The 21134-nt window shown below is 39.4% G+C and overlaps 2 protein-coding genes across 2 annotated transcripts; both read left to right on the top strand.

Moving 5' to 3' along the window:
- The first annotated feature begins 3172 nt into the window (after nt 1-3172).
- LOC141802570 (uncharacterized) lies at nt 3173-9871 on the top strand. Its single transcript, XM_074686111.1, has 12 exons — nt 3173-3262; nt 4111-4150; nt 4236-4313; nt 4402-4544; nt 4631-4753; nt 4839-4896; nt 4996-5313; nt 7211-7347; nt 7459-7575; nt 7691-7748; nt 7971-8036; nt 8138-9871. Exons 2-12 carry the CDS (start codon nt 4126-4128, stop codon nt 8926-8928), a joined length of 1914 nt encoding a protein of 637 aa, XP_074542212.1. The 5' UTR covers nt 3173-3262; nt 4111-4125; the 3' UTR covers nt 8929-9871.
- Nucleotides 9872-9964: 93 nt separating this feature from the next.
- On the top strand, nt 9965-21061 carry LOC141802738 (regulation of nuclear pre-mRNA domain-containing protein 1A-like). The gene is made up of 7 exons (XM_074686431.1): nt 9965-10402; nt 14073-14202; nt 14406-14512; nt 14766-14860; nt 17739-17865; nt 18154-18329; nt 19808-21061. The coding sequence occupies exons 1-7, from the start codon at nt 10252-10254 to the stop codon at nt 19904-19906; spliced, it is 885 nt and encodes a 294-aa protein (XP_074542532.1). The 5' UTR covers nt 9965-10251; the 3' UTR covers nt 19907-21061.
- Nucleotides 21062-21134: the final 73 nt, after the last annotated feature.

The following is a 21134-nucleotide window of genomic DNA, read 5'->3' on the forward strand; positions in this document are numbered from 1 at the left end:
GTTTTTTTTATATATATATATATAATTAATGTTAGAGGGCTGGGGATTTTTTTTAATTAAGGCTTAAACATATACAAGATTTGTATACACTTATACACTTTTACTTGTATATATATACATATATACAAGTAAAAGTGGATAAGTATAAAAGTATATCAGTATAAAAAACCCTCAAAGGATACTCAGTGTTTCAAGTTATCATTTCATATCTTACCCGAGTAAAATTTTTTCAACAGCAATACAAAACAAAGCTTGTTAATAGACTTCTGATTCTTCATAACTTTCAGTATATTACAGAACTGTGAGTGAACAAAGGAACCAATGGATTTGTCTTAAGCGAAAAAATTTTTCTCTACTGACAATGTCTGGACTCCATCAAAGAAAGGTGAAATGTCAACTAAAAGTTGGTTACAGTTGGTTGGTACCAGAAATATCATAAGGTCACAGCCTGCGTGCATCCACATGTATTTTTGGGGCATGTAGGATTGACTCATTTACATTAAGAGACTTTGATGGCATGACCATGAGCTTGTAGTTGTGGACCTCAATGACCAATAAATACTCTTCAGTTGTGTCCTGGCTTTGTCTCTGAGGCTGACTGAAGTCTCTGTGTCTGCAGGTCTACTCAAGAAGGTCAAGAATCAGAAGGAAAAGCTTTCCAGGTTGCATCCAAAGGTACTTCTACAAACAGGTGAACAAAGCTTGTGAGCATGAATTCTGCCGAATTCAGACTGACTACACAAAGACAAACAGCACTTTTTATACAGTTTCATAGGGGGTGGTGCCACACCCTCGTTTTAGCTTTACCAAGGGCGTTTCTTTGGTTTTTAATAGTGTCAATTGTTGTGGAAATTTTCCTGTTTCTGGTGAAGAATGAAATGGAGACTTCTGCCAGCCAGCAAGGTTTTATTTTCCTTGGGAAAGAAAAAGGTCAGTCAAACATGCGAGCGGTCAAAGTGAAGAAAGACCTGGAACATCGTTCAAGTAAAACATTTACGCTTCAGAGAAAGGCCCCCTAAGGTCGTCTTCACGCCCTTCTGTCTGCTGCAGAAATCCACATTGCAACAGAGCCTTGAAGCTGGGCAGAAGGTGTGAGAGGTGTAGACCTAAGACAAAAGGGTCTGGGAGCTTGTTGAGGAATCAGGATATGGGGAGTCTCTCAAGGAAGCAGGAGATGGGGCCTCTCAAGCAGTGAAAACAAAGGCAATGAAATTGAAATTACACCAGTCAGATTACAGATGCATGGAGCTCCAAACCTCAACTTTCATTACGTACGCTTAGTTCTAATTGTGTCCTGTATCCGTCATTTTCCACATTATTGTATCAGTCTTCAGTTTTAATGGTATCCAGATGTTCTAACCTTTCTAAAAAAATTAGGACCATACATGCCTCAGTTTATTACATTTTCATTACATCATTTGTCTTACCATGCATGATATATCATAAGATAATTGAGCATACACAAGTGACCTTTTGACATGGCAGTAGCACAGTATCTAACATCTCAGAGTATATCTACAGGTTACACAGTTTCTTCCAAACTCATCAGGTGCATTTCCCATGGGTCAGTGGCCTATCTTACTGACAGAATAATTGTATATAAAGTTATCTCACATTCAGACTGTATGCTGTTCTCATTTATGTTCTCCTTTGTTTTTGCTGATACAGGATATGATTGAAGGTCTTCCTTCATAGGAACTTCCCACTGCGTGTTAACCCACATGGGAAAAGAGAATGAAACTCTGACTCACTCACAATCACTGATAATTTTACGATTCACTCACCAACGCAGATGAAAACTGTACGATAACAATTGTGTCACGTTGTAAGTGTGTGTTCCCCTTCCCTTAGACTGCATTGTGAAGGGTGTAACTAGGGCATCCCTGAAGAAATAAAAAGAGAGGTGACGTAGAGTGTGCTTCAGAGCGTATTGGAGATTTGTAACTGGGCACATCTCTGCGTTCTCCTTGCAAGTGAAACTGAAGACCGTTGTCTTTGCCTCATTTGTGTATGTTTTCTTGTGTCTTATGTTGTTCGAACCTGACACTTACATTTTTTAGTAAGAAATGAGTATACTCATTAAGCAACAAGAAGTGGAATTGATCCCACACTTCTTCAGCTGCTTTTTGTTGTAAATCAACTTTGATAAGAAAATCATGGATTTTTTGCAACTCAACTAATAGTCTGTGTATGTCCAAAAATATATTGGCCAGCGAATAATTCTGTTCACATCCAAAGTTTACATCAACAAATGCATGCAAGAGTAATGCAAATGAATCAGATAATTTTATAACATGCAGCATGGAAAGAAGACCCTGTAAAGTGTTCTCTCTAGACAGTGAGGTTGCCTTGACTTAAGGCAGAGTTAAAGCAATAAAAATGCCTAAGAGCAGCCCCCTGTAACATATACAACAGGATCACTGAGTGTCAGCTGTCTAAACTTATCTTATCTAAAATGCCCCCTAAAATGTCTAATTGCCCCCAACCATAGGTGTCTGTTTGTGTTTGTGTGTTTGTAAGCCATTGTGTTGTAAATTCAGATGCTCCTAACCTTTTTCCTGACCTAAAGTAAAACAAATTATGGTTGGAATTTTTCAAACTTTAGGCCAAGTCTAAATCTCTGATCAGAGGGAGAGAAGTAGACAGCAAACAAGTGCTTGGTTCAGTCCTCCATCTCTCTCAGCTAAATGAACATGTGTTTTGATCAAAATGAAGATAAGCTCAGTGACCCCTTCCCTGTTGTCATCAGTTCACGCAGCAGTGTGGAGCACCACACAAGTGATGTGGAAGGTGCACTTTGAAACCCACTCCGTCAAAATAAGTCTGCTCTGAACACATAACATATTCAAAAATGACTGCGGCAAGTATCCAATGTATGCTAATAGTTATTGCCCCCGACTTTTTTCTTTTTTTTTAAAGTTAACTATATTTACAGATGTGCATGGCTGGGTCCAAAGGAGAGTAGTTGCTACTTTGGTTTAAGCCAATGTGTACCCAGATACACAAAGTGACCCAGGGTTTCTTTTCAGCCTAAACTAGTCCGCTAAAATGTCGCATACCATACCACATTTAATTGCTGCCTTGATTGGTCACAAACCTCTGCTTTGCACCGCCCACTTTGCACGGTTCAAGCACGAGGACGAGCGTTGCCCCGCCCACTTTCCCCGGTTCGCCGCGAGGAGCAACACAGTCAAACTTCCTCAACTTTGGTGAATCTTCACGATTTTTTAAAATCACGCGTTCAAGACTACGGCATTTGAAGGTAGGACTACATAAATCCAAAGCCTGTTATTTCGTTCTCACGCTGTTCTGTTGACTATCATCTTCAATACAGACTTGTAGCATCCAATTAACGTCTTTTTTATCGTGTTATTTTAATGTTCGTTAAAGGTAAAGTGAGTCGGTTGGCTGCTCACGGTTACACATTTCGTTAAAAGTGAGGCTAATTTAGACGAAGATAGTTATGTTAGGGATTTAGGAATTACTCTCTTATTTCACGGTACGTTTGCACATTTATTTTGTTCAAGTGAAAGTGAACTGAACGGTAGCTATGGACTAATGTGAACCGTTAGTTGGCAGATGGCCAGTATGTCTAGTAACAGCATGACAGTGTGTTGGTGGTTTATCCACGGATTGTCCGAATACGTTAACATCCTGTATGGCGTTGTTTAATTCAAGTTTTCCTCGATGAACCAGTTTGATACACCGCTTGAACTTTCTCCTGCATACTCTGAACATCTGACCTGCACCCTGACTATATCAAGATGATTTTTTGAGTCAACAGTTACTGTAAGGAGCACGGACTGAATGATAAGTAGCCATACGTTCCTGGCCTGAGCAAGCAGTGGGCTTAACGCTCCATCTGCTGGTTACAGTTGAAGTTACAACCACAGTTAAAGCAACATTATCTCTGCTGTGAGGGGAGGTGAAAATACAGCACAAATAGGAAAACTTAAAATGAAAATCAGTAATGTACAAACCTATAAAAACCCACCCATTATTCTTTCATCATATGATCTAGGCTCCCTGAGGGCACTGATCGCTTAATCATAACATATATGTATAAACAGTACATTGGTATTGTGGTACTAACAGTGAATCTATGTGCAGGTCTCCTGCTTCAGCATGCAGCCCATTGAGGCAGCCAAAGGTATGACTTTTCCTCTCTTTTCGTGGCTTTCATGACTACACCACTTTACCAAATTCACCATGGTCAAATGAATTTCTGTTTGCAGGATGTCCTCTCAAGAGCCAGCTGTTGGATTCTCTAATGGTGTATCTTAACAACAAAAGAAGACTACAACCCATTATTGGTTAGTGGAAAAAACAAAGGCTTTTGTTAGACATCTGATGTCCTTTTGTGCGTGTGCTGTCATGATTTGTGATTTTTCTCACACTCAGGCCTGGGGCGCATCATAGAATGTGTAAAGAAGGGTACACAAGATACAGAAACATTGTACCTGTGTGAGGTGTGTGTGTGTCGCCTCAGCAGAGCTGACATACGGACCCACATTATGGGGAGTCTCCATAGATACAACTACATTGTAAGTGGTGCTGTAAAATGAAGACCAGCTTTTTAATCTTCTGTCATAAGTTGTGGTGTTTCAAGAGGAGATGTTTTGCTTTACAGAAAGTCTTGCACCCAGACCTCGTGCCTGAATGGAAGGAGAACTGTGACCTGTCAAAGCTGGCCTGGCCACTGATGGAGATAGCAAAGACCCTTGAAGAGAAAGAGGGACCTGGAGAAGTGCAGGTGTACTGTTTTGGCCAAGTATGTCTTTGTTTGTAGCAGTGTTTTAGATATGCCTACTCAAATTTCTTTGTGTTTTCATGTTTAGCTGATAGAGCTTGAAGATTGTGTATTCCAGACATTGGCAGCATTCAGTGAAAGTGAAGGTTAGTAACAGTAACCTTATCCTAACATGCTTTTCAACCATGTTACAAGGCCACCTCTTTTTTTTTTTTTTCAACGACATTTTCCCTCTTACTCCACAGCAATTGCTCTGATCAGTATCATAAGAACTCGTCAGGTTTGGACTCAACCTGTGAGCTGTTTTAAGGAGCCACCAGTGCAGCCGGAGCAAACCCAACCACACAGGACTGTATTATTTAACCCCGACCAACAGAGATGGTGTGACACCAGCACTCAGATGTTCCCTGAAGCTTTTGTGCCGTCGGAGAGCAGCTTTCTTGATAACCACACAGGAACTTTTGTACCACCAGAGAGCAGCTGTGTTACTAACCACACGGAAACATATGTGCCGTCAGAGAGCAGCTTTCTTGATAACTACACGGGAATGCATCCTCTCATTGGTGAGTGCAGTTAACCCTTTCACTCCGGATGTGTCGCCATCAACACATATGCTAAAGTGCACTTTGAATTTTACAAAATCTGAATTTTATTGGGTACTTTGTGGTTGTTACCAGGGTGGAAAAATTAATCAAAATTTAAACTGACACCACAATGTTATAGAAAGCAGTTTTCAAATTGCAAAGGGTGCAATTTTAAAAAAAAGTTTTCAAGAAAAAAACGTAGATTATTTTCCAAAATCGCTCAGCCCTAGTTGTTATAGTAGTTTCACTCAGGCATTCACGGAAGCCAGAGAATATATATTAAGTGCAGAGAAGATAGACAGAAGGAAAGCACAGAAAAACAGAGCTAAGTTCGTCCAAAAACTCCCAAAAGAAGATTCTCCCGGGTTATATAACCTTCACTGAGATTTCCGTGTGATCTCGAGACCGACGGAGCATCTGATGGAGCAGCTTTATCTGAAAAAAGGTAACATTAGATGGGATAAATTTTGAGATGAATGAAGCTCTTCCTATCTAGTTTTTACTTCAAATGTATATTTCTTTGTGTAGATTGACACTTATATTGTGTGTTGTAGTTTAACAGTGTACCAAGTCTTCGTTGTTAAATATGTGCGTAACTCAATGTTTATTTAGAACAGAGTAGCATGCTGTGTTTTTACTTTATGTGTGTAAGCAATGTCTTCTTAGCTTAAGTCTTCTTGGCATTATGTATACATCACTTGAGGCTTGTATTGTGTAGTAACCTTTGTTGAACAATGAGCAATGCCTTTTTTGTTCTGTACGGTTTGTGTGTGACCAACTGAGTATTTTTTATTTTTTTTTTCAGTTTGTCTTGTGATGCGGAGCAACCATCCTGGGGAACAGCCGTGGGGATGCTGGAGGTACTGGTGATGCTGTCTGAAGCTTTTTTTTTTTTTTTTACAAAATAAGAAACAGAGACTCATAAATGTTACTGTACATGTGTTTTTTAATGTTCAAATTTTAAGTTTATCCTGTAAAGTTTGTTATTTATGTTCAATTGCAGTGTTTTTTCCCTTCATTAAACCCCGGAAATCAAATTCTGTGTTTGTGTTTTTCTTCATTTTAAACTGTCTACTCTTGTATGAAACGCAATAAATTGCAAATAACTCTGAGACATTGCAAGTTCCAAATATTTCAGAGGAAATGGGCAAAAGCACTTACTCATGGGACATTTCTTGACCTTTTTATGGTCAAAGTTAGCCAAAAAGTCCAGACATTTTAAGGCGCAGGTGTTAAAGGGTTAAAAAAAAAAGCAACAAACAGAAGTCATGGTGAACCTATTTCAGTGGGATTTTGACCAAGGAAATGACACGTTGATTTCTGTAATGCAGCACCCATAAAATGAATTTTTAAAAAAGTTTCTAAGATGATTAGTTAAGAATCAATTTTTAGTATTTTAAGTTGGTAGCATTGTAACAGCATGGTTTAAAAATTGACGCATTTTAGGAGGTTCGATTAAGTCCTGTTTTAGAATCAAGTCCCTAACAGAGCTTCTTTCACAAGGCTAACAACAAGCTTTTTTAACATGTAGGATCCATGTCATATCCATCATAGGGTTAAATTCTGATGAAAACAATCCTCATAATTTGAATCTAACAGAGTACTCATTTCAACTGCTCATCCCATTTCATTGCATGGTGCATCATTAACCTTTAATAGTGAGACATCAAAGTTGTGGTGCTCAGTTTAACCCCAGAGCATGGACCTCTGGTTGTGTACCTGCTGTTGGTTATGGTCACACACTTTCTGTATAGGGTTGAGAATGGATCTAATGTTACTGAACTATGTCCAAGAAAGAGTTGAAGTTGTGATATATATATATTCCAAATGTCCAGCTATTGCTTTAAAAGAAGTCCCTCTTATGTTTTTGAATCAGGTCTTTCCAGAGTGATTGAGTGTAGAGATGAAGATGGCCACACATACTGTTTCTTATGTCACTGCTGCCGCATCAGAACCAACAAAAACAACATCATTGATCACCTCACCAGCCCATCCCATCTTGTAAACTACTTGGTCAGTTTGTCTTGGATAAAAAGGAAAATAATCCAATTGTGACACATCAATATGTACCAATGAATTGTGTGGAGTATGTGAAGTTGATATTGACTGGAAATGTCTGTGCAGGGGGAAACTTGTCCTGAGCAGATGGAGGTATTGACAGCAGATAACAGTGATGACTATCAGCTTCTTCAGTCAGCAGCTGAGAGAGTGGAGCAGGAGGAGGGCATAGAAAGGCTAAAGGTATCATTTTTACATTTGTTCATCAATACTCATGCACGCTGTACAATAACAAGTGTTTTTATGCCACAAACATCTCAAAATTGTTGATTTAAAGTGGTGAAATTTCACATTCCAGGTTGTCAAAGCACCAGAATCTCTCTGTGTTAAGTTGACAAGCAGAAGTTACCACTGGTGTAAGTACAGATATGCATGTATGTGCACTGTTTTTTTGTTCGGAAGTTATAACCGCACCCCTTGAGCTCCAGCTCTCTGCTCTTACAGATTGTGAGTACAATGTTGTTGTTCTATCCTTTTCTTTTCCAGTATTTAAGAATTCTACTTTTAACTCCTCTTTTATTCTGCAAAATGTGTGCTTATTTCTCTCAGTTTATTTCCGGTATGATTTTGTTTTCCAGGTGTAAAGATGCTATATGCTGAATGGCCACAGACTGACATCCTAAAAACGAATTTATCCGTCAAAGGTGTTGCTTTTGAATACAACTGCTCACTTGAAAGAAGACAAAGCATTTTCTTTTCAGTGTGTTTTCTTACAGCTTGGATCAAATCTTAATTTTTCCTGAAGGGTTCAGTGTGAACACAGAAATGCCGGAGACTGGTGCCAGAGTGATGACCGTGTGCAGAGAAAGGCCAATGAGGAAGATGAAGAAAAAGAGGGATACTGTGTTCAGGGTAAGCGTGCCACTCACCCAAGGTCCACTGCTGCTGAAGAGGATGTCTTTCTCTGAGGACACCATTCCACTTGAAGCAGGAGAGTATGCGTCACAATCAGGCTCAGATCCAATCCAGATCCCATCAGGACCAAAGGAAGATGAGTTGGACTTGGACACCACCTTGAGATCAGAAAAAAACCTCACAGTAAAAATATTTCAAGAGGGCACAAGTGACCTCAGTGATAATGACCAAGGTGGAAACTTTACTGAGAAAGATGAAAAAAACTCTGATAGCGATAACGGTAACGGACAACACCCTCCTCAAGACATATCAAGTGAGATGTTGAACACAGAATGGCTCGACCAAGTCCCACAAGCACAAGATGAGTGGATGCTGCCTCCTGGATGCCACACTCAGGACGGGGCGCCTGATTTCACGTCCTATGGACAAATGTACTGGTACAAACCAACCTCACAGGCTACAGTTGACACAAATGTGCCAATAGAAAATACACAATGGGAGACAGTCTCAGATCCAGCACTCTCCTACTCTGAGTATTATAGTTATTATGACTATTATAACTATTTTAACTATCCTTACCAACAACAGGCCCATAATCAGTACATTGCACAAAGTAGTTCAGGTCTACAGACAGCTGTCCAGTCTGGAATGGATTGCCTGGCTGGTCAAATGCTCACTTAAATGCTGTGATGATTGATGTCCACCCATGCTGAGGAGATACCCTCACTCACAGAAGCAGCTCAGTACACTATTTGTAAATTTAACAAGCTCCACTATTTGCCATGTGCAGTCAGCTCCTCTAGGTTATACGACACATCATGTCAAACTAAACTGCAGATGACCTACCACCAGCAGTTTCCGCTGTTCATGAAGCCTTTTCTGAACTTCAGTTTAAGAGCTGCGGTTAGTATGGTTGATGATTTCAGGATGTATGAATACAGTGACTTCCTTTATACAAATACAATGGTCAAACTTTTTTTTTTCTTGAACTGAGTTAAAACAGTAGAGGTTTGAATCTTGGGTATTTCAATGTTACCAAGGCAATTCAAAGCATACTAGGGGAATAATATGATTTATATTTTCAATATGAATCAGTATATCTTAGATTTGTATTGATTAAGTAATGACCACGTCTCTCTGTAGTAATCTTATCAGACTGAGGTTATGGTTGAGAGGTTTCCCCTAATAATTGAAATACCAATAACATTTTTTTCCTATTTCTTTTCAACCATAATGTTATTGAGTGTGTGCATCTGCAACATGGATGACTCAAAAGATGAAACTTTGTTTGAAATGTGTGTTGGCTGCTTATTTTTGGGAAACAAATGTTCACATCATAAAAGGTCATTTTAGCTCTAAGGTCATCTGTTTATGGTCAGTCAATCATTCTGTGCTTATGGTGACTATAATTCATTCTAGGTTAATATTGAGAGAAAAATATTCAGTTGAGATTGTTCCCTGTGCATTTTGTTGTAGTACACAGTGAATCAATGCAAATGGTCAAACTCATGCACATTAAGTTTTGTTAACTCATTTTGGTTCCTCTTGTTTAAATATATTAACTACACTGGAAATAGAAGTGATCAGCACTGCAGATTGTGAACAAATAAACAAATGCACCTGACCCCAAAATTGTTTGCCAAGTGTTTTTTTTTTCAGTTCAACCTCGAATGCAAGATTTTATACGCGAAATTCAGGAAATTCCGCCTGACGTGAACGCACCTCATCTGTCGTCCGGAAGCTGGTCTTGCAGGCTTGTCTGTTGCCCCGAGCTAAACCAGCGAGGCAGCTACTCACAACACCTATGCAAAGACGTCGTTAGTCAGTTAGTGCAAACAAATTTTAATAGAAAACGTGTGGCTCTTCGTTTGGATGGCTGCACTCTCTGAATTGATCGGCTAGCTAGCTGTGAGGTAGCTCTGGAGGAGCCATCTGGGAGAACATTAGTCTAGAGCTGCCTCTCCCAGCACCAGCACCCCCTTTACTCTGCACAGCCTCGACAAGATGTCAGCTTTCTCTGAGGCGGCTTTAGAAAAGAAACTGTCCGAGCTTAGCAACTCCCAGCAGAGTGTGCAGACCTTGTCTTTGTGGCTCATACACCACAGAAAACACTCGAAGACTATTGTCAGTGTTTGGTTCAACGAACTGAAAAAAGGTAAGGTCGACATGAGCTAGCAGGTTTCCTTAAACAAACACAGCTAACAAGCCTCTTTAAGTCACATATAACTTAAGTAACTGCCTGCAAGATGAAATTACTAACAATAGTTTTAGTTGAAACATGTTTGAACTTTTCTAACTATCTATAGCGTTAACAAAAGTCAGCTCATGCGGCATGTCGTTGCAGATTAGCCGCTAACGCTAACTAACTTTCATGCAGTGCTACTCTTTACTGTTTGACTCACCAGCACAACCAGCATTAGCACGGCATGTGGCTACTCTTCATATTACTGCCCAGTAAGACCGCTGAGAAGCTACACTCATGCTTTTACAATGCGTACAGTGTATGCTAATATTAAATTGTGTAAATATTGTTTGGATGACTAAGCCCTATCCAAGGCCACACTTTATTACACCACTGGAGTGCTATTCAAGCTCACTGCAAATGTTATTTTGCGGACTCATGTCACACTTAATTCTTTAGAGATGCATCAATGGGCTGTCTTAAACTGAACAGTGAAAAATAAAACAACTGCTGTTAGAAAGGAACAGCACATGATGTTTAATCAGCAGAGAAATATTACATCTGCAGAAAAAGTGTAGCATCTTTGAACACTTAATGTTCTGGAGGTCATTTTTTGTTCCAAATGCCTTTATTAAGAGTGTATCAAACACAAAATGACAGTAAAGTTCCACAGTGAACCATTAGCTAGCTAACACAGTGGTGTATTTAAGAACTGAATAAGTAGTTTCCTCTGCTGTTTAAGACCAGGAGATGACAAACTCCTTTCTTAATAGTGTATAAGTCGGATAATTGAAGCTGACACCATTACATTGACAATATTCTATAGACCTTAGGGATGCACGATATTGGATTTTGCCGATATCCAATATGGCTTTATCGAAACCCCTTTTGGCCGATACTGATACCGATAATCACTAGTTTGTTTGTTTTTTTCACTGTAAAGAAAGCTAAGTCCATCCTGTACTGGAATTTATATGTTACTCTTATTGTGACGGTCTTATTTGTTTAAGAAACACACATAAAACAAGACAAAAAACATTTGATTTTACCATAAATAAGAAATGTATTATTTTTTCAAACTCAAGACATTCAGTATTGAAATACAGAAAAATAATTTCTTTAGATCACGTTAACTTTAAATGTACAATGCATTTTTAAACATAACCAAGTTGCATTTGATTATTTTAGAGCTACTGTAACAACCTGGTGACAGACACAGAGCTCTGCAGTGCAAATAAATGAAGTGCTACATTTTATTTAAGGAGCTTATTTTTCAGATGGAAAATAATAATAATCCTAACTGAATAGCACCTTATCCACCTTATCCTATCGGCAGAAATTTTCATATCTGCCGATACCGCTAAACGTGTTTTTAAGCTTTTATCAGTCGATACCGATATTGTGCCGATAATATCGTGCATCCCTAATGGATATCTGTTTATTTGAGGCACTAATACCCTCTTTACTGCCCCCCTTGGAGGACACGTAATACAGCTTTAAGTGGTTACAACAGATTGCCAACACCAACACAAATGGCTTATAGAGAGTGAGTTGTTTGTGAATCGTCACCCTGACTTCACTTGTTCCTCTGGCTTTGAACAAATTTCAGGGCATCTTTTAGCCGCTCACATCACAGCTCTACTGTTTTGGTTGGATGTGCTGCCCTTTTGACATCACTTTCAGCTCTAACAGCTCTACATTGTATTTCAGCTCCAACAATGGACACTAGAAAAAAGAAAACTGTGCAGAATTTAGTGGGTGAAGAGTCTGACATTTCTCAGGAGGCAGTGCAGACTTTAGACACTGTGAACAGAGAGTCACTTTCAATTTGCCAGGGGGGCATTGCTCCAAAAGAAGGAAACCACAAGTATTTCATCGCAACATAAGTGACAATGTTACTGTTATAGTGTTAGCTTCTGCGACCATTCAAGATCATCAGCGTAATTGATGATCTTGTCTTATGATTGTGCAGCTAGCATGTACGTCTTGTGAGCCATATTTTCACTGGTTCTGTTTGTAGCTGCTACGGCATGTGTAACTTTATGTGTGAAACCCAATCTTTACCCATTACTGATTGTTTTAATTTCTGACAAATATTGACCTGTGTTGGAATCATTAATAACTACACAATTATACATTTTCTCCAAAAGCTTTTAAATAATGAACAAATTGTGAGCTGTAGTTTGAAGGATGTTCAGTGTTTCTTTTTGTTTCCTGTCTCCTTTATGTACCACTTAGTGAAAGAAAAACTTAACTGCACAACTAGATGCTATAGAATAGAATAGAATAGAACTTTATTGTCATTGTAACAAGTATAACAAAACTGAAGTCACAGCAGCAATGAAGAAAACAAAAATAAGAAAGTGTATAGAAAGTGGAAAAAGGTCCATAAGAAAATAGAAGATGACAGCTTGTCCATCATTGTCCAGTTCAGCCAGTCTCCACCTCCACAGGGTCCAGGACTGAGCTTCTTCAGCAGTCTGTTCAGTCTCTGTCTCCTGGATCCTGTCTGCTCACAGCAGGTGAAGCTCTTCCAACATGGTGTTGGTGTCTGATGTTAGCTTCGTTAGCCATGTCTGTGAATAGCATGATGCTACTCTGCCCTCTGGTATTCCCTCTGTTGCTGGGTTAGCACAGCTAGCTCGTCCATTTTTACTGGAGATAGACCTTATGTTCCCAATAACGATGGATGGAAGGACAGGTCCATGTCGTCACTTCTTAGCTCACACCTGAGAACCAGCATGTCGTCCTCACCTCCTTCTCCTCACCTTGTGGGAAGAGATCAGGCCTTACACCAGTTAGCATTGACATGCTACAGGATGCTAACAGCTGAGTTCACATGTAAACAATGCAGCCATGGTTACATGCAGGATCTCCAGACAAACACAGGAGAAAAAGTAGTAAAAATGTCACTGAAGCCATAAAGTTTGGTGTCCATGACCAACAAATGAGCCATACAAAGTAATGATCCACTTCAAATAAAATGATTATCAATAAGAGACAAAAAATTACAAGAAACAGACAAAGAAGAGAGAGCTGCTGCAAAAGGCAGCCATAGCCAACAGGGTGGCGCCAAGCAATGAGTGATGACCTGCCATTAAAATCTCTTTGAAAAACTTTTCCAAGTTGAACAGCAAAAAATGCCGACCTTACCGACAGAAATGCAAACGGGACTGCTTTATTTGTGGTTAATACTGGCACACTGCTCCTAAGGGGGCTTGTTTTCATGCTAATGAAATCTCAAGTGGTTGTTGTGTTTTTGGAGCTTGTCTGCAGCACTGAAAGGAGAGAGCAGTTTTAGTAATGAGTTGGACAGAGAGGACGACACCTTTCCTAACAACAAATAAACATGCATTAATATTTACACTATAATAACATGTGCAATGACTAAGACATTAGTTTTCTTAGCATAGAAAAATATTGCATTACATTTCTGATTAGTATTTTCTTGTGATCTTTCCTGGGATTAAAAAAGACAAGATCAACAATGCTCATTCCAGCATGTTAATTGGTCAGTAGGTCAGTATTCATGGGTTTGAACAAACCTTTAAAAAGGCTTTTCTTAGTTTTGTACATCATTACCACACACATCACTGGTGTAAATCATGTGTCTTTCTGTCTTTGTATGTTTGCATGTTTACAGCTCAGGTTTCACGCAAGCTCACCTTCCTTTACCTGGCCAATGACGTCATACAGAACAGCAAGAAGAAAGGACCAGAATTCACCCAGGACTTTGCACCGGTCATTGTTGATGCATTCAAACATGTGAACAGGTAACTGTGTATCTGTTGCATCAGGGATACAGTTTTATAAACTTTTACAAAGCAGTTTGTTGTTTAAACGTGTGACACTTTGAACTATTGGGATGGATATGGAAGACCTTCCTGACTGGACTCTAAACATGCTGATAGATTCATTCACATTCACAGTCTTCCAAAGAACGACTCATGTTTTTAATTCTTGTTCTTTCATCCAGAGACGGAGAGGACGGTTGTAAGAAACAGCTGGGTCGAGTTTTGTCGATCTGGCAGGAGAGAGCAGTGTACGAGAACAACCTGCTTGATCAACTCTCACAAGTCCTGGGTGAGTTCATGAAACTTTTCCTGCAGAGGCCCAAAGATAGTGCTCAACCCTTTGACCTGCCCTGTTTAAACAACTGGGGCTTGATGCTGAAAGACCTGGCAGCTTCTCTGGGAGAATACACAGCTTTTCCTATCATAGTCTGGGTGTTTCAGTTGGAAATGAGCATAGCATCAGGATGATATTGTTCATGATACTTAGGGTCAGAAAACAGGATTCCTTGTGATGTTCCTCTGTCTGTCTTTGTCAATCCCAGACGGAGAGAAGAAGGCGAAGAAGAGGTCATACGAGGCGATCCAACCAGATGATGAGGACTTTGCTTCTCAGAGCTCCCCAGCTGAGCCCCCACAGGTGCAGGCTCAGACAGTCAGCGCAGCTATTGATAAAGGGCTTAAATTTAACAGTGCTATCAACCAAACAACTTTTAGACACTCTCGACAAATAATACATGATATCCTAACACTACCTTTTTCCACCATCCAGTTTTTACACTCACCGGACACTTGAGACCCTTTTTCCACCAAGCAGCTCAGTTCGCTTTGTCTCGGTAAGGCATGCGCGTCAAGGCATTTCCACTGACTAATCCTGGGACAGATCCCCAAGTCACTGAGACGAACCATCCCACTTTCTGGGACCCTTCCGTTGGGGTGCCAGACTAAACCGATGCGACCCCAGAAGGTGGAGCTGCAACACTGCAGACTGTTAATTGGTCGAAAGAATAATAACTTACCATATGGCACACAGTCTTCCCTGAAACAAAGCTTAATTGCACTTTGTAACAAAGAGCCACATGAAAATAACAAAGAAGACGAATTGCTTCCATCGTTACTCTTTGTTTACTGTGTCGTGTTTTTCTTCTTTATTGGATTTTTTAGCAAGGCACACGACGTCACACGGTTATGGCGTCATGCTTTCATGTTACTGATGCAGCGATTGGCATCTGGCTTAACTGCCGCCTACCAAGAGGGAGCACGGTTTGCTGTGGAAATGCCAACAGGATCAGGTTTAACTGATCCAGCCCGTACTCAACCTGACTGCTCCGAACTGGACTGCTTGGTGGAAACAGGGCTTTAATTTGGTACACCTTGCTAGTACTGAGTTGGACTTCGTTTTGCCTTCAGGACTGCTTTAATAGTTCGTGTCATAGATTCAGCAGGATGCTGGAAACATTCCTCAGAGATTTTGCTCCATATTACCATAATGGCTCCACACAGTTAATGCAGATTTGTCGGCTGCACATCCATGATGCGCATCCACCACATCGAAAACGAGCTCCTTTGGATTGAGATATAGCGACATCTCATGTTCAAGAAACCAGTTTGAGATTGTTTGAGCTTTGTGACATGGCGCTTTATCCTGCTGGAAGTAGCCATCAGAAGATGGGTACACTGTGCTCATAAAGAGATACACTGCAAAAACAGCCCTACTAAAAATAAGCAAAATATCCTCAAATTTGCTACAATTTCCTTGTTTTGAGCAAAAAAATCTGCCAATAGGGTAAGAAAATTTTGCTTAGCTAGAATTCTTAAAACTAGCTTATAAATCTAGATGGAACCTGTCTTGAAACTAGATAAAATGTCCTTGAATTATGAGAAAAGTTTACTCATTACAAGCATAAAAAAAGGTATTTTAAGAAAAGTTCACTTAAATTTTGTGTTGTGCTTTTTGATTTAGCTTATTTCAGGAATGTTTTTACTTAATTTAAGATTAAACATGTTTTTCATTTAGTAAAAAAGTCTTGGAATATGATAGATTTTCTTAAAATAAGACATTGTCTTTCTGATCTAGCTGGTTTAAAGAAATTATCCTCCAACTCCAAGAAAAACAATAAGCAAAATTAACTTAGAATAAAACATAATTTCTTAAAAATGAAACACAAACGTGTTTTTATCTAAAATCAGGAAACCATAGGCAATCCTGTTTGCTTTCCATTTATTAAAAAGGCAAATCAGCTGACAAACAGTTCCAAAAGCACAATTCTCAACAACTCAGCCACCATCTTCAGAAAATACTGTCTTTTGTGCTTTTTAAAAGGAATATTGCAACATTTTCATTGTTTTCGGTGTCTTACCTCAGTCCCCAGTCCATAGCACGCAGGAAGAGACCATTTTCTTGACTGAACGTCCAGTACCAATTATATTGAGAGACTTCTGACCAAAGCCACTAGCTTAGCTTAGGCATATCAGATAACTGTTGACAGTCAGATGGATTCAACTTATGTTTGTGTGATTTCTTAAACTGAGAAATTCTGTAACTGATCTTAATCTTAAAATAAGTAAAATAATCTTGTTTTTCTGTTAGGACTTCATTCAAACCTCTGTTGTGGCTTGTTACCAGCAATACTTGCTTAATTTTAGCTGAACTTTCTTATGAAGATTTTATTAGATGTATTCTCTTGAAATAAGTTTTTTTTTCTAACACACATCTTGCTTGTCAAGATAATTTTTCTTTTAAGGTAAAATTTAAGAACAAATTTCTAGAAACAAGCTTTTTTTTTCTTTCTTAAAAATCCTTTTTTGCAGTGTAGACATGGTCAGCAACAGTACTCAGGTAGCCAGTGGGGTTTAAACCAGGGCTCAGCTGGTACTAAGGGGTACAAAAGTGAGCCAAGAAAATCTCCCCTACACCATTACACCAGCCGCAACCTGAACTGAAGCTTGAGCCATGCTATTGTGCCGTTTAAACCAAATTCTGAGCCCACCATCTGCATGTGGCAGCAGAAATCCAGACTCATCAGACAAGACCAATCTTCTGTTGTCTGATTTTGGTGAGCCTGTGTGTCATGTAGCCTGACAGGAGTGTCACTAGGTGTTGACTTCTGCCGCTGTAGCCCGTCTGAACACACAACATGTCCAACTTTGAAGCAATCTGTCCTTTCCTCCTCTGACCTCTAGTATCAACAGTGCATTTTGTTCCAGATAACTGCTGCTCACTGGATAATTCCCCTTTTTGGGACCATCCTGTGTAAACACTAGAGATGGTTGAGTGTGTAAATCCCAGAAGATCAGAACAGCCTGTTTGGCACGCAAAAACCATGGCACGTTAGAAGTCTCTTAAATCTGATTGGCTGGTTAGATATTTGTGTTATTAAGCAGTTGAACAGGTGTATGTAACAAAGTGGCCGGTGGGTGTATTTGTAGTCAACGATAATTTGGAGACACATGACACTTTTTTTTTTTTACTGATTTACTTCACCACCACCCTTACTTCTCTTCTCCCTCCACCTCAGACACAAGACTTAATCCGAGCTCTGCAGGAGCTGGAAAATGCAGCCTCCGGTGACTCCGTGCTGCGTCAACGCATATCTTCTCTTCCAGCTGAGGTGCAAGACACGTCACTGCTTCACCGAATCACAGGTAGGAGGCAGCACACTGTTGCTAACTGTTTGTTTAAATTAGATATTTAAAGACTGTTTGCCTCAACAAAAACTGAAAGACGTTTGGGCAGAACACTGGATTATCAAACATTTAATGTGCTCAGAATGCCTCTGTCTGCAGAAAATAAAACACTCAAATAGTCATTTATCATCCAAGAGCTTTTATGTCCTAGTACTAGAAGATATCTGAATGTCCTTTCCCTGAACCCTTTGTGCTGATCTGTTTTAAGCCCTGTTCCTGTCTCTCTGTGTGCTCTCGGTGCTGTAGATAAGGAATCAGGAGAGCGGCTCTCCCGGCTGGTGGAGGAGGCCTGTATGTTGCTAGCAGACTACAGCGGCCGCCTAGCAGCAGAGATCGACGATCGGAGGCAGCTAACGCGCACACTAACGGTGTTCCTGCAGAGCCAGAGGGACGGCTTGGCCCAGAATGAGCAGAAACTTGAAGTGCGTAAACACACTTTTTTTGTCTTTCATAACTGTTTCTGTGTGTGTGTGTGTTTGCTTTTTCATGTCTGTGTGTCCATCTGTGTGGCTGTGTGCTCACACTTCTTGTCTTTAAAACTTTTGAAGTAATGCTTCTTTCTGTGTATTTCAGCATGTTGTGTTCTCCTGCTGAATACCTGCTTTGTCACTGAGTCAGCCTGTAAATGTCCGTTTGAGTGTCAGGCCTGCAGGCATTGCTAATAGAGACCCTAGTTTTTGATTATTTCATTTCACCAAATTATTACTCAGTGTGTATCGAGGTAAGTATCAACCAAAATTCTTCATCATGAAAGTCTTTCTTTCCTTATTTATGGTGACATTAACTGTCTAGCTTTTATTCACAGGGTACCAAGAGGACAAATTTTCAATTTATGTATCTTTTGTTGTAATAAAAAAATGAAAATAAAAAATAAAACAAGTTTTGTGAGTGCTTTTATTTTGCTATAACCTTCAAGCTGTAGATGGTACGTGAATAGTTCAAGTTTCAGTTAAAAGTCTGATCTCCATTTATAGTTACACCTTATTTCGTAGTATAGACATTTATTTAAACCTTCACTTAAATATGAATAATGGGCTAGCTAAAAGTCATTGTGGGTTCAGTGAGCATTGGAAAACTACAAATATTGTTATATGTGTAAACAAAATCAATCAAACAGAAAGCATTTTCTAAGAGTCTTAGGAAAAAAAAAGTTTAAATTTGATGTTTTTCATAGTCAGTTGTGTAAAAGAAAAATCAAGATTTCAAGTGTTTTGTTCCCACCACACACCTACATGCGTGTTTCACAATAAGTGATTAATAAAAGTAAGAAGAAAACAGAAAAATTTTCTCAGAGAGAAACTCGTTATGATATGTGTGAATTGGAATCACTGATCTTAGTACAGTTTCAGGGCAATCTAAAAATCCTCCAGCATGCTGTTTTGTAGGACTCCAACTTGTTTGGTTTTCTTTATGTCTTAGAGGAAAACACTTAAATACATAAACTAAACATCATTTGATGTTACTTAAAAAGGAATGGGTGAAATCTATATTTAATCTGGTTACTGCTCATCTTTCCTTCATAAAAAGAGAATCTTAAACATGCTGCAAGTTTGACACGAACGTGAGTTTATTATGATGCTATTATCTGTTAAATCTCACCATGCACTCAGGGGTTTGGAAGAGATGCTTCACTTTCTCGTATAAATAGCTAATTGTATGTCCAATGGCAATATTTAGCCAAAAATCAAACTTTGTGTTTTGACATTTAAGGACCTTTTAGTCAAGCTCACATTCTGTGATGTCAAGTTCAAAACAGACCAACTCTTTATTTTAACTCTTTCCTCACTCCCAACATACAGATATTTAGTTCTTTATGGGTTTCCTTTGAGTGTTTGTATTTAAGGAAGCCCCACTTACCAGAGATCTGACTTCTTTTGCACTTTTTTTATAACTTTTCCAGGAATACAAACGGAAACTGGCGAGGGTGACCCAGGTCAGGAAAGAGCTGCGCTCACGTCTCAGTAATCTTCCGGGAGGACTTTACAACTCATCAGACTGACTGAGATCTCCTCTCCTGATGCCACTCCTGACTTTCCTGCTATTGAAATACCCCAACTGGATCCATAATAATACCACAGCCGCCTGCTCTTTATTTTGCAAAGTGTCTGTGTCCACTGTGTGGTGACTGATGGTTCTTGTTCTGTTTCCAACAGATTATTTATTTAAATTGATTTTATTAACAGAACCCTCTTTTCTCTCTATCTGTTTGCTCACCTCTTCAAGCAGTCAGTTTCAAGTACATTATGATAACCAGACACAGGCCTCTCATGCCTTGGCCCTTATCCTTCTAACTTTTACAGCTTTAAAGTGATATGGATGATGCTGGTGTGATATTTTTGTATTTATAGTGATGAAAGAGAATGCACCAGAATGTATCCCTTTAGTGTGATCATTTGTAACACTTTTCAGTGTTTAGGGCTGCTGTCTTAATTTTGTTTTGTAATTTCTGCAAGGACAACTGTCTGACTCTAGGTTATAGGTCAGTATTAGTTAAATCAGGATTCATGTGTTTGTGCAGTGTGATGAAGGCCTCTGAAAAAGTGTATAGCTGTGAAACTCTATTCAGAAGCTTGTTAGTAAGCCATGGCCCTTTGAGCTTATCAAAATATGTTGTTAATACTTGTGGGAGGTGGGTGCAAAAACATCTCTGAATGTACATATTCAAATTTGTGTGTAATTATGAGGGGGGCTTTACCTGTGTGTGCTAATGATTTATTTCCACGTTATCATGACTTGCCATATAGTTATTCAGAAATTTACTGAAGTACACTGATACCTTCATAGGTGATAAGACCTCCAATACAGGCCTACTAGAACAATGAGTGAAAGAGTGTTCCTGTGTCATTCACTAAATCAGAAAACACCTGAATGCTGTGCAGCTGCCTCACACAGCTTTATGGATGCCCAAGTTTTTTTTGTTTTTGTTCATATGGAGCTATTTGTTCTTAGAGCCAAATAAACAGAGGATGCACAAATAACAGTGTGCACTGTGTATAATTGAAAATGGTTGTAGGTTAAGTCCTAACCAGCAGAGGGCGGTAACAGGAAACCTTGGGGTGAGGCATTTGCTCACACAACGGAAGTACCGTGAATAAATAGAGTGATGAGAATTCCGTCTCTTTTACGAGAGTCGGTTCTTTTGGCCAACACTTACGAAAAGAAGCTAGACCGATTGGGCTCCCATGTAGTTCTTCAGGTTTTTTTCACAGTACATATAGACAAATCAT

The sequence above is a fragment of the Halichoeres trimaculatus genome, unplaced genomic scaffold, assembly GCF_033239565.1.
Source record: "Halichoeres trimaculatus isolate MK-OKI-2021-1 unplaced genomic scaffold, fHalTri1.1 fHalTri1_scaffold_14, whole genome shotgun sequence".
Classification (NCBI taxonomy): Eukaryota; Metazoa; Chordata; class Actinopteri; order Labriformes; family Labridae; genus Halichoeres; species Halichoeres trimaculatus.